The sequence below is a fragment of the Amphiura filiformis genome, chromosome 1 (assembly GCF_039555335.1).
Source record: "Amphiura filiformis chromosome 1, Afil_fr2py, whole genome shotgun sequence".
NCBI lineage: Eukaryota > Metazoa > Echinodermata > Ophiuroidea > Amphilepidida > Amphiuridae > Amphiura > Amphiura filiformis.
This window is the reverse complement of record NC_092628.1, coordinates 29,708,341-29,724,364: the sequence shown is the minus strand read 5'-3', so window position 1 is coordinate 29,724,364 and position 16,024 is coordinate 29,708,341. Positions and strand designations below refer to the sequence as shown.

At 37.6% G+C, this 16,024-nt stretch overlaps 1 protein-coding gene across 1 annotated transcript; it reads right to left on the bottom strand.

Moving 5' to 3' along the window:
* Positions 1–5,831: 5,831 nt before the first annotated feature.
* On the bottom strand, positions 5,832–16,024 carry LOC140158018 (organic solute transporter subunit alpha-like). Its single transcript, XM_072181269.1, has 7 exons — positions 15,931–16,024; positions 13,369–13,538; positions 10,329–10,402; positions 9,171–9,350; positions 8,067–8,172; positions 7,036–7,279; positions 5,832–6,433 (listed from the first exon to the last, which is right to left on the bottom strand). The coding sequence occupies exons 1-7, from the start codon at positions 16,022–16,024 to the stop codon at positions 6,246–6,248; spliced, it is 1,056 nt and encodes a 351-aa protein (XP_072037370.1). The 3' UTR covers positions 5,832–6,245.

The following is a 16,024-nucleotide window of genomic DNA, read 5'->3' as shown; positions in this document are numbered from 1 at the left end:
CGTGCGCGCGCTGAAAGCTGAGACAACTTGTGGCCTTTTATGATGTGCAAATGCAACAAGTTATTATCCACTTTTACACTTTTTGAGGAAATTAGGAAAAACGGCAGGGTGCAAGTGAATGAATCTTTGGGCTTCAATCAAACAATTCTCTGTTAATGACCGGTAATGTGTCACTTTTTTCTTTCATTTTGTTAGTTCCATTCAGTGTAAATGTATCATCCGTTTTGAAAAACTCACAGATCCATAAATTATGATCACAATAATGTTTTTGGTCAGTATCTAAGGGCGTTGCCAGAAAAGGTCAATTTTGCCACCACCCTCATCACCAGCCCTCATCTTTCAGCCAAATTCTGAGGTAGCCTACAGTTTCATTCGTTGCACAATTATTTAAACATTTTCAATCATTTTTCCGCCCTGTTTTCATTAACATTCCTTCTTGCCACCCCTTCTGGGTCGCCCCTTTTCCTTAAATAATTCTTCTTGCCGCTCCTTATTCTTCCGCCTCCCCTGATTTTACCCGGGGCTACCCCCCCCGCGTAAAACAAAAATTCAGCCACAAGATTATTACAGTTTGGTGGTGACAGATTTGTAAAAATCATCTATACATTCATGACATATATATGATGGGCTATTTTTTACAAGAGTTTTTTTACAAGGCCGTGTGTCCTGAACTTGCCACCCTTAGCGTTAGGGGAAAGTGGGGTAATCCCGGGCACCTTTCGTTAAGGCTACACAGGTACAAGATTAAATAAAGTTCATCAGTGAAAATCATATCAATGCAAAGTAGGAGTAATGTTCTAACTAGTAACCAGTTTTTAATAACTCAACATAAAAAAATTTATATAGTTACTAAGTTATAATTAAAAAACGAAATGGTAAAAAATGATGGGGTAATGCCGGACACGGGGTAATCCCGGACACATGATTGCTGCTAAGAGGGAAAGTGGAGTAGGATGATAATCCCCTAGAATGTATTAGGTACTTCTGTTACCTCAAGCATACAACTATGGGGGCTGTTGTTGTTGTCTATATTTTCGAAATAGCAAGTGTCCGGCATTACCCCATCTGTATAGAGACGCATGTGTGTCCGGGATTACCCTCACGGTCCCGATTTAATTTTTCAGTGCTTGTTCTACTAATCCATTTTTAAGATACCAAAATTCATACATCCAGCTAACAATCAAGTATCAAACATAATTTTCATCCATACTTCATCTGTGTCCCTTGTCGCATTAACTGTCACCCAGCTAATAAATCACTTTTCGGATAAAAAGTCAAAAATGACAATTTCTGTTTTTCGTAATTTTCACAAAGAAAGACGAGACCCAAAGCGCTGGTAGTAGTACACGTGAGGTACACCTTGAGGTAGCTAATACCCTAAGGTAGTATAATAGTGCCACCCTTCTCCGTTTAGCTGCAATCGATGTGTCCGGGATTCCCCACAGTCCGGTATTAGGCCTACCCCACTTTCCCCTACATGACAAATATTATGAATTTTTACACCAATCGGGTTTCTAATTAGATTATCTCGACAATCATCAACCCTAAACTGGCAAAAGTATACATTTTTGGAAAGCTGAAGGCATAAGCAATTCAAATATATACATTTCAACTCATTATACAGGGTGACCTGCAAGTTATACAGGAATAAAAAAGATTTTGATAAAAAATGGATCACTCAATGCATTGCTTATTACCAACTTACAGTAATAAACTGGAAGTAAACAACATTCATTTGGTTAGAGGATATGGAGAGCCAACTGACTTTGGAAGAAACCAAAATCACAGCTGTTTGGTAATCTCGGAATATAGGGTGTCCCAAAGTATGTTAGATTTTTTACAATTCAACATATTTTGAACCTAAACATTTCCCCCTAACCCATACAGAAAAAATATGTCCATATTTAGATTCCTCGTCAAATTTCCCTTCAGAAAATCTATACTTTGACTATGATAGGATAAGTAATTAAAAATGTTACAGTAACTTTTAGATTTTGAAGACATCTGCATTACTTACTACAGTGTTTAATATGACAACGGGTAGTTTTGTATGGAAAAGTTTGTATTTTCTAGACTAAGCCAATCATAAATTATTAAAAACAATTAGTAGAATTGTTTAGCTGTAAGGCCATGAGTGTTTTAGATGCTAAATAGAGTCCAAATCCAATTTACAGCCTTTACAGAAGCAGATTACGCACTAAAAATACCAATCCCATAGAGTTTGTGTGTACCACATCCCCCACCACCACATCCCCCACCACCGCCACCCTGCCCATTCTGAATTCTATGAAGCACAGTGTCAGTATTAAAAAAAGCCCGGGAAAAAAAGTTGAAGTATTTCTTTTTACAGGGTTGAAAGTGCATTTTATTTAGCAATAAAATGATACCACAAACATGACAATACCTTCTTGCTTGACAGAGATATCATCATTTGTTTTGAGTACACTTTGGCAAAATGTAACGTCGCCACTTTTTTGGTGGCGAGCTCAACACACGACCAAAAGAGTTATAGGTTAAATACCACTAATTATGTATTACACGTGTTTCAATGGGAAAATGCCTAATTTCGGGTGGAATTTTCTCATATTCAGAACTCTCACAGTTCAATGTCACCAATATCAGGTGAAACTATATGATTTAGATGCCAAATGATCAAAAATTCAACATAGGTTGACCTGAGGCTTTTCTTGTTTTAACGCACTGAACCGTAAACACCTTAAAATGACAGTGCGCTCTCGAAGCTGAAAGTTACAATATGATAGGGCGACTATTTACTAAAAACCGAAGCCGTGCGTATGAATTTTGGTACTATTGCATCAAAAATGTCATATAATGAGAGAAAATGTACCATTTTGAAGCATCAAACTCTAAAAAGTACTTTTTTGGCTATATAACTTGATCAATTTCAGGGATTTTAATGCAGTCTTTGAAAACAAATAGTTCCTCGTCGTATTTCAATGTATCGCCCAGGCCTATTGGTGGTCTTTAACCTATATAAGCACAAAGGTGCTCCAATCTCAGGTAAATGCCATGAATGTAAACATTGACATTTGCAATACATGTTTTAACAAGAAAATTTCTGGAAAACAGCATGACGAGTAAAATATCAATGATTTTCGGACACCCTGTATGATGACTGTTTCGCTGTTTTTGCTTCAACCTAGGACTATATCGGGATATTCGTATCTGTAGCCTGTCCTAGCACGATCAGATCAGATTAAGATTGATTTAGGGTTAGTGTTCCGATTTAGGCTTGCTGTTTAGTGTTAGAATTGTTGATTAGGGTCAGGTTCGCATTAGGAATAGGGTTTTTATTGGGCTAGGCTCTTGGATAGGGATAGAGATACGGCTAGGTCCGAGGATTAGATATGGGTTTAAAATAGAGTTATAGATCAAGTTAGGGTTCCGGCTTGAGTTAGGATAGAGTGAGGCCACACAGGATGCTGTAGAGGCCCATAGACAACGTGTACACAAAGACTAGGTTTTATTTTACCCGTGACTATAGGCCTTACATGCGCCTTAAAGCTTACGCAAAATGCCTAGCCTAGGCCTATACTGTATTTACACGTATAGGCCTATGTACGTTATTTAGGGCAAGGAAATCACCAACAAAATGTGCATGTGGGTCTAATTAACAAAGTGGCATGTCTATATGATCATCAACATTGATTTTTCATCATCATTAAGCTTTCTATATGTATACGCCGGCAAGCGAAGGTTGTTGAATTTAGAAGCCCTGAAATCACAGAAACCAGCCGTAAACCCAATACTAATGCTACAAGTCCCCCCCCCCCCACTCAACCCGCTAGGGGCCTACAACCTCAACGGGTTCTAAAAACATACCTTAGTAGTCGAAGAAGATGCACGTTTTCTTGCCAGGGCAAATACAGTTAAACATTGAGAAATGTAAGCAAAATATAGCTAGAAAAGTCTCCATGACGAATATCAGATCCATAGAATTCAGTGTTTCTATAGGTTAAATACCACTAATTATGTATTACACGTGTTTCAATGGGAAAATGCCTAATTTCGGGTGGAATTTTCTCATATTCAGAACTCTCACAGTTCAATGTCACCAATATCAGGTGAAACTATATGATTTAGATGCCAAATGATCAAAAATTCAACATAGGTTGACCTGAGACTTTTCTTGTTTTAACGCACTGAACCGTAAACACCTTAAGGTGGTACGAAAGGCAAAATCAAGTTGCTCTGATTGAGATTAAAATAGACTTGTTGCAGAGAGATATGCAAAATAATCTTAATTCCAAAATTTGAGCCAAATCGGACAAACGGTTTTTGAGATATTGCTGTTGAAAGATTCTTTGTATTCTATTGTTTTTGCCAATATATTGATGAAGTTAATGAGGAAAATTGGCAAAATGTGCTCATTAATATTAATTTTGCCAATATTTTCCCAATATTTTATGAATAAACCTTCATACTACTTTTACCTTTAAATTTTGACCTGAAACTTTGCCAATGTGTCTCTATGACCTAAACCTTTAACATGTGATTTTCCCGCCCATCTAATTTGCATATTTGCATAATTAATTAGCTTTAAGTATAATGCTAATTAATTATGCAAATATGCAAATTAGATGGGCGGAAAATCACATGTTAATGTTTTAGGCCATAGAAACACATTGGCAAAGTTTCATGTCAAAATCATATAAAATAAAAGTAGTATGAAGGTTTATTCATAAGATATTGGTATAATATTGGCAAACATGAATATTCATGAGCACATTATGCCAATTTTCCTCATTAACTTCATCAATATATTGGCAAAAACAATAGAATACAAAGAAACTAAAAACATGTATATCTTGACAACCGTATACATGTCCGATTTCCTTCAAACAAAAACTATTTTGCTCAGTGTATTTAGCTTAACTTATTCAATCTATTCAAATGTTTCTAAATTCAGTTTCTGTTTTCCAGAAACATCATTTCGAACCCCCTTAAAATGACAGTGCGCTCTCGAAGCTGAAAGTTACAATATGATAGGGCGACTATTTACTAAAAACCGAAGCCGTGCGTATGAATTTTGGTAGGGCCTACTATTGCATCAAAAATGTCATATAATGAGAGAAAATGTACCATTTTGAAGCATCAAACTCTAAAAAGTACTTTTTTGGCTATAAAACTTGATCAATTTCAGGGATTTTAATGCAGCCTTTTTGCCGTTTAAACTAGAATTTTAGAACACGTCTTGTCATTGTTTATGACATGTATGACGAACATGAGAAATGTACATTCATCTATTTACAATATATAGTATTATACATTTTTTTTTCAAAAAGAGAACAATAAGGTAATTTATGCATATTGACGGAATCAATGATATAAATTTATTTTATGAAAAAGTTGTGAAATAAACGTATGTTGTAGGCCTATGACAAACCAGCGATCAACTAAATTGATATGCTGTGAAAGTGGTTCCTTGTTATGCAAATGAGACAGTTTACACGCCATAACTTTCACACAGATATTCGGAGGCTTGCTTTTTGTTATTTGCCTCAGGTGCTCAAGGACATTTTTTTTTACAGATGAATGAGCTTGAAAATAGTCTTCCGCACGACTATACAGTGCGGACATTATACCTGATTAGTTGATAAAAAATGTAATGGTATAAATATATTGTAACAATGAAATAATCGAGATAAATTAATTGTTTTTAGGTACAATTCACTTCATTGGTCAAAAACCAACTACTGCTTGTGTGGAAAATAAAGCAAACCACTCTTAAAGGTGGGTGGTCAGATGTGTTCGTATTCTGTTTGCCGAATAATCTGATTCCAAATTTTGAGTTGTATTGAGCAATTGCTAGCGGTTTTGACATAAGAAGCAAAAACGTATATAGCAATGGCCCATAGGATAGTATTTTGTTTCACGTAGGCCTACTCACGTGCTTACTATTTAAACGAAACAGCCTCGGGCGTTAAATTTTACTGGGGTAATGAGAAAAAAATATGAGCTTTAGTCTGACCAAAACCTCAATTTTGATGAAAAATAATGGGAGATGTGGCTGTCTATATCTGGTCACCCACCTTTAATAGAGAGAAATGTATACAGGCCTACACTAACATCACTGCGACTGGTATAATTTGCAAATGAGCTAATAAATTGCTCGGTTCCAAAACCTGACATAATGAATATGAGTTTACTTTTTTCATATTTTTATACAAATGTGTGGTAAATGTTTAACATTTCCTCTCCAGACGACACCCACGTGATTTTGTTTAAAATGCTGAGCTGATACGGCGCGCCATATTCCGGAGTTTGAATGCTGCTCCTCTCTCTGTGTCGTCGAGAATATCGGGTAGGGGAGCTGGTTTGCCCACCACATTGCCATCGGCGAAACGGTAGTATTTTCTTGATATGAGGAAGAGGAAGAAAGACTCGTAGATGATGCAGATGCACTGCCAGACTGTCAATAAATAAATAAATAATTAAATCAGCAGATAGGCGAGGTCTGCTTATTCTCAGTTGACAAGGGGCAGTCTTCTGTAAACGGCTCGTTTCAGAGCCACCAAACCGTTTTACATTAGCAGATAGGCCTAGGCGAGACCTGCTTGTTCTCTGTTGATACGGGCAATCTTCAGTGAACGGCTCTTTTCAGAGCCACCAAAAACTTAAAACATTAACAGATAGGCTAGGTCTGCTTGTTCACTGTTCACAAGGGGCAGTCTTCTGTGAACGGCTCTTTTCAGAGCCACCAAACCGTTTTACATTAGCAGATAGGCCTAGGCGAGACCTGCTTGTTCTCTGTAGATACGGGGCAATCTTCAGTGAACGGCTCTTTTCAGAGCCACCAAAAACTTTAACAGATAGGCTAGGTCTGCTTGTTCACTGTTCACAAGGGGCAGTCTTAAGAGAACGGCTCTTTTCAGAGCCATCATACTTAGGTACTTTGACCTGAAGAAGTCAGAGCTTCTCCTGACCAAAACATGGCAGTTCTTAACCTGTCCGACGGCGAACCTGCTAAATGTGAACTATCACATCACGTGGGGATGATTAACTTGTACTTACATCCAGCTCGAAGTTCGAATGGCAACACTATGATACATGGAAGGACCCAGTAGTTAGCTAAAATACGGAACACCGCAAGCTGAAGATTACCAAACATCAACCCAGCCTTAATCAAGTAAAACTTAGCGCGGAGGTGGTATTTGGTCAACGTTTCGGCCGAACCTGTGTACAAACAGTTGAGTGCCGTCATTGCGATGAGGGTTGAAGATACCATAACAATAGTCATTCCTGTGATGGGTGAATCCTGTAACAATCAATCAATAAATGAATTAATTAATCAATCAAGCAATCAATCAATCAATCAATCAATCATTTAAGCAAACAGGTTTTTGTTTTATTTCACCAGTTATAGACAAAAAGTAAGTGAGTTACTTCCATGAAGGAAGTTTACCTTCGAAGGCAAATTAAATACTGTATACAATCATGTAAAAGAGATACTGAATAATATTCTTAACCAAAGCCTTCAACATGTTCAAAATTGTTAGGTCTTTGTAAAATAATGGCGAAATAATATTCTTGTGTATCTAGATTATATTCTGATCATAAAAAAGTAAATTATCTCAATGCTAAATTAGGATTCAGTGATTTTAAGCTGAGGGAACAGGGTCAATATGAATCGCTAGAAGTGCGTTTTCGCCGGGGTTTGCGGTCGGTTTTTGTGCGATTTTGGCCCGATAATATGGTCCAGGACCATGATCATTTTCAATTTAAGTACGAGCGTACATGCTCCAGGAGCATGTTTGACTTAGAATGCTCCAGGAGCATGTTTGACAAACATGCTCCAGTTTCTGATTCAAACTTACTGCTGGAACATGTACTTAAATTGAAAATATTTATAAGTAGATTGAAAATATTTATAAGTCAAACATGCTCCTGTACCATATGGTGCAGGACGGTGCAAGACCATATCGGGCCAAAATCGCACAAGAGCTTTCGGACGCCATTAGTCAAAAGATATGCTCGAAGGGTTTAATAGAATTACAAAAATTACTAGGGTCATGTCAATGGGTCATTCAAATAGTCATACATACCCATCTGGCAATATTTCCCAAGTTGAAGAGAGCGATCACGAAATTGACTCCTGGCCGAATGAAAGCTACTTGAAGAACCAATATATTCAACACCATTTTACTCTTCCTGTGATAGCAACAACAAAATATCTACATTAACATCAACAAAAAACGACAACCATGATGATAGTACCCGGCAATAATAGCATAATGATCATGATGATAAACAAACAAAAAATCGATTAATTGATCGATAACAACAATAATAATAATTGCTTGGGGAGCGGGAGAGATGAAATCTAGTGGTGGGCGTAGGTAAGCCAACATTGGGCCGATTATCGGTTAACCAACATCTGGCCTGAAAAATCAAAATTAAGCAATAATTGCCCTGTGCATGCTTCTTCCTTTTTAACACGAAAAACACCATCCCCGGGACACCATCTTGAGCCCATCAAACAGCAAAACGCATTTTTCGCGCGCGCAAAAAAGAGTTCCAGTAAAACCAGAACGAAATCATCCCCGACCCACCCACCCCCACCCCCACCCCCACCTCAACCGCCGATACTGGACACAAACATTGGTTCAACGTCAGAAAGTGCTGCAGTAGGCATCGGCAATCCAACGTTGGCTCACTTTTGTTCTGTCGATACCGGGCAAATTATCGGTTAACCGACATCGGGCCATTTTTAACTCCATGCGTCGGTAAGCCAACGTTGGGCTAAATATGCGTTCGAGGTAAAATAGATATAAGACTTGAATGAAATCGCGGTATGCATTATGCCCCTTTTTTGTCTCATTTGGACCAACATTTGTCCAACTTTGGCCTAAAAGTTGTTCCAACCTTGGTCCAATACCGTATCGGTACAACCTGGCAGGGAAAATCTATTGGATGGATCAACGACCAATGTTGGTTCAATGTTGGCCCTACCTTGCATGGTGCAGCAGCGTTAGACCAACGTTGGCCCACCCGGATGATGATTATGTTGATGATGATGTTGATGTTGATGATGATGATGATGATGATGATGATGATGATGATGATGATGATGATGATGATGATGATGATGATGATGATGATGATGAAATCGAATAGTCAAACAATAAAACATTCTTCTCCCAACTTACTTAGTAAGTCTCCGAGGTCTCATGCAATTTTTCTTGAAGCAACAGCAGCATGCAGTTAACGGGGCTGCAGTCACCGGGAACTGAATTTCCGTTGTTTTAAGTTTGAGTAACATCTTTCGATGTCCTCCGTAATAATCAACTACCAATACCAGGAATTTGTACAGAGATACAGAGTAGACACTGAAAAAGAATAAATAACAATAATAAAATGAGACGAATAGGTATAGCGCCAATACCCGTTCAAAGGTGGTGGGGTCAAAACTGCACTGGTACCATACCGTAAAAACTCGATAGTTAGCATATGTGCTTACTATCGAGCGCCTTTAGAACATGCAAACATGAAGTGTAAAGGGTTTTGAGCAAATCATCGATACACATAGTTATATACGAACAAGTAAACCTGCAAATTTGTGCCTCAATCCCATTAGCTCAGTTGGTAAAGCGCCGGACTTTGGTACAATTTCATGTTTTCAACAGTGCTCGATAGTAAGCACATATGCAAACTATCGAGTTTTTACGGTAGCTTGTGGTAGTTGACATACGTGATAGCAATTGAACCGGAGTAGCCTTTGGCGAGAAAAGGGTAATCAAACTTTATACAGGGTCAAATTTCACATTTCAAATTGTTTTAATAACCACATCAACCAATGTATTTCTCTAGTCAATAAGGATTCAGAAACTGTATAGTTTGACCTATCTATGATGCAATTGTTCTCGAATTATTTCCCAAAAGATCAAAGGTCAAATTTTTTGTGACTCTATGAGGTCAAAAATATCAAAAGTGGTATTAAAATGTTCGTTTTGATATAACAATACAAATAAAGATAGGATTGCATTATCTACAATATTTCGTTACCTAGGTAACACAAGCAAAGTCAAAATCCATTAAGGCACGTTGATCTTGACATATTTTGATTATATTATTTCATTAGATTTTACCAATGGCGATTTTATATGAATTTGAGATGGATGCATAATTTTCTTCTATTTCTGGAAAGAAAATAAGGGCTAGAAACATAAATTATTAATGAAAAGGACTTATATTTATCAAGTACAGTGAAATATATTTCAATAAAATTTTGGTATCTGGGATGATTTTCTAGATGTCCCAATACTTTTAGTGATCAGTGCATTTAATAATTATATAGGCCTACTTACATAGTTGCTATGGTGGTACAGAATGACGATGACCATGGAATCCATACTCCAGGTAAATGCAGTGCTGAAAATACCTGTATTGAAATATTATGTCCAAAATATAAACTGAGCTCAAAAAGAAACTGTCCATCAAAATGAACCAAAATTACACACAGGATTACTTCAACACTCTACTCAAAACACATGTCAGTAACCAATCAGTTGTCCAACTGACACAACAGCAAAATGCACTGACATGGGACAGCTTCCTGGACCTCTTTCACAGCCCAACATTTGGCACCCAGGCCCAGTGGCGTAGATTTCTTTTTGACATTGGGGGGATGGGGTTGGAAAAAAATCTTAAAGCATAGTGAATCCAGCACCTTTTGGCGACAAAATAAGTTTCTGGTACAGATGCGCGCGAAGCGTGTAAAATTGTTTGCTATTTTGAAGCTAAATTGATGAAATTTGCTGCACAAGTGGAATAAATGCGCGCGAAGCGCGCGAAAATATGCACTTTTGGTGCTGAAATGGGCAAATATGAGGTTAATTTGGTCAGAAACCCATATTCAGGTGTCAACATTTGGGGGGATGATTGTATGGACCACCCCCCTGGCAAAATATTGGGGGGTAAATCCCCCATCCCCCGGGATCTGCGCCTATGCACCCAGCACAACAAATCTGTGAGAATGCACATGCACAAGATCCTTGCACAGATGATAAAACGGCGCTGCTTTCTGCTTTTCATGCACTTTTTTCACTGTTCCACACTATTCCACTTACTCTTTGGGAATTATAATGTGCAAGGATCTTGTAATCATTCTCACAGATTTCCTGTAGTGGGTGCCAATTATTGGGCTGTGAATGTGGTCCAGGAAGCTGTTCCATGTCAGTGCATTTTGCTGTTTTGTCAGTTGGATAACTGCTTGGTTACTGACATTTGTTAAGAGTAGAGTATTGAAGTAAACGTAATTTTGGTTCATTTTGATGGACAGGATTTGAAGATATGACCTTGTGAAAAATTATAAGTTTCTTTTTAAGCTCAGTTTATATTGGTCAAACCCTTTGTCAATTTAGTATAAATCGGTCGGTTTTTTCTGGTACCACTATTACAAAAATCTATTTATTCTATAGTACCAAGCGAGACTGACTACCCAATAGTATTTGTAAGATGTCCACATTCTCCATAACTCTTGCCCCTGTTACCCCCCCCCCCTAGTAAAAACCCGGCCAAAATTGCGAAAATTTCACCTTTTTGCGGTAATTTTGCGTAAAATTAGTTGATTTCCCCCTGAAATTCACTTTTCCCCTCAATGCCCCCCCCAGGCAGCATAGGAAGCGCAACACGTGACGTACGAGGCTGGCGAAGATACAGGGCTGACAGCCCCATTCAAAATAAACGGTTAGCAATTACAAATGGAAAATTAACATAGGGCCTACTTACAGTGTGGTACATTGTCGTACCCCAACGGTTTTAGAGTAAGATAATTTTGTTTTGACACCACATAACAAATTTAGAATTGTTTGTGAAGATTTCATGATTATGTGTTAATCCAATGGCGACCTCAAAATTGGCGATATCGCTTCCATCACCGCCTGCTCTCCCCCGGAAAAGTCAGGGCGCGCCGCACAGTGTCTTCGACCCTATATCTTCATGGCAGGAATCGCCATGGTAGGTTAAATCCACAGCCACGATTAGCCATTTGGTTCAAACCTTTAAAGCTCTTTAAACTAATAATTAGTCGAGGGACATAACTAAGGCTACTCACAATAGCCGGGTAATCGATCTTGGTTGTGCGTGATTAAGCTTGTATACCCCATTGAGGTCAATGGTCATCGACTTTTATACTGCCTACAGTGAGTGCAGCTGTACTACACGCTGCACGCTGTAGTCCATAAGGAATAACCCCATAAGAGGACCAACGCAATATAAAATGGTCAAATTTTGAGTTCAAAGCGCACGGCCAATTTTCAAAGCGCATTCTAGCGACTATCATATCTGTTCAACACGTATTTCCAAGTTTATGAGACCAAATCTGGTTTCTTGAGAAAAAAATCATGACGGGAGATATTCATCATTTTCTAACCCGGTATCAGAAGATTTTCGTCTGATATCAAAATCGTGCATAGCAATTCACGTGTATCGATCCCGTGTATTCATTTTAGTGTCCCTTCTGCACCAAATAATTATTAGCCAGGCGGTGTCGGTGTGCGCCGCTGCCCATAAGCCCTTGGGGTAGACATGAGATGTCGTCATGCCGATGCGCACATCGTCACTGCGAACTTCACGGCTTTGAAATGCGCAGTAACAATGTTCGATAAAACGGTGTGCGCATCGGCGTGAAGTCAAATGACAATGTATACATCTCCAGGGCCGTGACACTCGTATTCAATCCCTGTATAAAAAGTGAAGTCACTTTACGGCAGTTTGACTGACAGTTCCTAAGGAGTTTGGTACACCTAGTAACGCCATAGTAACGCTTTTTTAATAGCCTAAAATTTGCATACATGTGCACGACAACGTTGTGCGTACTACTTCAATAGTGAAGCAGACTTATCCGTAGTTTGATTGACAGTTGCTGGGGAGTTTGGTACACCAAATTTTTCCAAAATGGCGCCCATCGACTGCCAATTATTCGGACCCTTTCCAGCAAAAATACAGCTTATTTAGCCAGTCTCGTCATGGGGTCATCGAAGAGAATATTTTCCTAGCATACTGAGCTAACTCCTCAGATATTTGGTATTTCACGATATGATAGTAATGGAAAGATTCGACCAAATGTTCGCCGTTTTTTCGCCATTTAATTTTTGTTGAAACGATGACGTAAACATGCATCATCTCTTCCACAGAAAATACACTCCTACACGTACACCCCTACAGCAATGCCATCACATGCATGATCGTGCATTGGCTGAATGACTGACTTCATTTGCGCAAACGAGTGGCTTATCCTATAGTATATTAGTACTCGAGAATCCTTGACATCTCAGGTTTATATATTTGCGAGATAAGCAAAACTAAAGAAATTAGATGTAAGAAAGTTATAAAAAAACATCTTACCGGATATAAAGCCAACATCCACACTGTATTAATTCTGTGATTGGCTACCCCAGAACGAGGCACATGCTTTGCAACATGGTGGACAGATTCAATAAGCAAGGCTAGAGTTACTATGGTAAATAGTGTTGTCGTCGCTAATATTACTATCATGGTAGGATGCTCAAACATGTCTACAATAACAAGAAAAGCGAAGATGAAATAAACAAAGACGAAAATACAAACAATAAGGGAACTGAATCAATACAGAAATAAACACAGGAGTAAACACAGGGAAATTATAGCAAATACGCAAGAAAAAATACTAAGATTAAACGAGAAAGAAAAAGAAATGAAGAAAATGATAAGAAGAAGGAAACGAATGACAGACAAAATGGAAGAGAGAAGAGAAGAAAAAGAAAAAAAGACAAGGATACGGTAGCTTAAAGCATTAGGCCTATCTTTTTAACTTGAAGAGTTCGGATTCAAACGCCGATAAATGTCAATATCTACAGGGTGTCCCAGAAAAAATTACCGAGTGAATAGAATTGAACGTAAGTCGAGAAATAGACATCAGAATAAGAAAATTTAAAATGTACCACATAGCCTATTTTATTGTGCATCACATACAAAAATTTGATTTGATTCGGTTGTCTGGTTGCGAAGAAATTAACGATTATATAATGTGTGCATCAATGCAGTTCATTCCAAGTTTGATCAACAGGCGCTTTTTTCATACTCGCTCACCGCTTCCTAAAGTTTGTGTATCTCATTAAATTTAGTCCACATTATCTATTTTATAATCCGACGGTGTTATGTTATTCATGCTTTCAATTGAAGATGAATAACAGTATGATTTCTGCAATTGGAAGCTTTCCCACTTTAATTCTTTAGGTTGTGCAAATATATTATATTGTAACTTTCCAAAGAACATTTGAACCAAGACTGACAGTGGTCAAGTGCTTAAAGATTTATGTGTGATTTTTGATACCATGCAACATTAATGTTGAAGTTTTAAATGATTTAAACTTTGCATTGCAATTTCTTGGAAATATTCCAACAACATTAATGTGTGTGAAAATCTTTTTAAGCCAGCTGAAATAATTCTCTGTGCAATAATTCTTTATGTAACATTTATATCAACATTAACTAAAAAAGATATTTACAAGTACCGAGCATCATCTTACATGCAAGCTTTCATTTTTAATATCATGCAGGTTTTTAAATTTGAACAAAACCTAATTAGATGTTTTGCAAGAAACAGATTGTTTGAACGAAAAGGATTTCACCGAACAAAATATGAAGTCGATTGACAGTTAACCACTAGTGCGCATTGTGTTGAATGATCTTTCTTTCAAACTTGGAATGAAGTGAATTGACGCATACGTTATGTAATCGCTCATTTCTTCGCAATCAGTCAACCGATTCCACTAAAATTAGCGTATAAGATGCAGAATAAGATGGGCTACACGCTGATTTTTAGATATTTGGATTCTGATGTCTATTTCTCGACTTACGTCCAAATTTATTCGCCAGGTAATTTTTTCTGGGACACCCTGTATAACTTTTATATTTGCGAATAAAACTGTAGTCGGTTTTGGCATCTGAACTCATCAATTGTTCGGACCGACTTAAATTGAAACACCCTGTTCAACATGTTCAAGAGAAATTAGCAAATACAATAATAATAACACGGTATGTAAAGACAATCTTGCAGTGATGTTCACTGTGCCCCCCCCCACCACCACCACCAAAAAGACCCCTCAAGTCAGAACCAAAATAAATCCCACTATTTGGGGAAAATGTCAAATGTTAGATATTGTCGGCCCCGTATCTCATTGTGCCCTTGCCCCTCCCCCCACCCCAGCGAAAACAATCATGTCGTTATTGTAATTGGTACGTTTCAAATGGGTTATATTTTGGGTCTTGGTTTTGGTATAACGTTTTAAAAATCAAAATTCGTGTCATATTAAAGGTCATAAAAACGTTTTGAAAACGTTTTGTGTGACAACAAACTACAACAACATTTTTAAAATATCGCCAAAATGTTATTGTAACATATTTTTTGCAACTATTTTTAGCCAAATATTTCGTCAACAATTAACATTATGTTAGAATATTTTGAGTAAGTTTTCAAAAACGTATAATATACATAAAACGTCATAAAGCAACGCATCCATATGATATACCGGTATACATGTATGCATGTTAAGGGATCAAATCAAAACTCGACCGCCGGTTGCCCGGGGGGACCGCGTTTAATTGTTAAGAACAATAGAAACCGGCTCCACCCGGATCCGGCGGTGAACCGGTCGAGTTTTGATTTGATCCCTAAGAAACTTTGCAATCGTCAGAAATAAATTGATATTATACTTGCAAAGATTTTTTTCTTTCAATTTATTTTTCTTATTTACTCATGGCACGATTTATGTTATAAAAATGCGAAATATGACATGAATGCATACCAATATATTGTATTGAAATTTAAACACTAATCCAGTTGAATCTTTCATTAAAGCGATATTTAAATCTACCATAAATTGATAAGAAAATATTTGTATTTTAATCAATGAAAAAGAACCTTACCATCTAAAACTTCTCCTGCCGTTTGTGGTGTGGAATTTGCCAACGGTCGACATCTTCTATCGAAGGAGCCACGATCTACAAAAATCTCAAACAT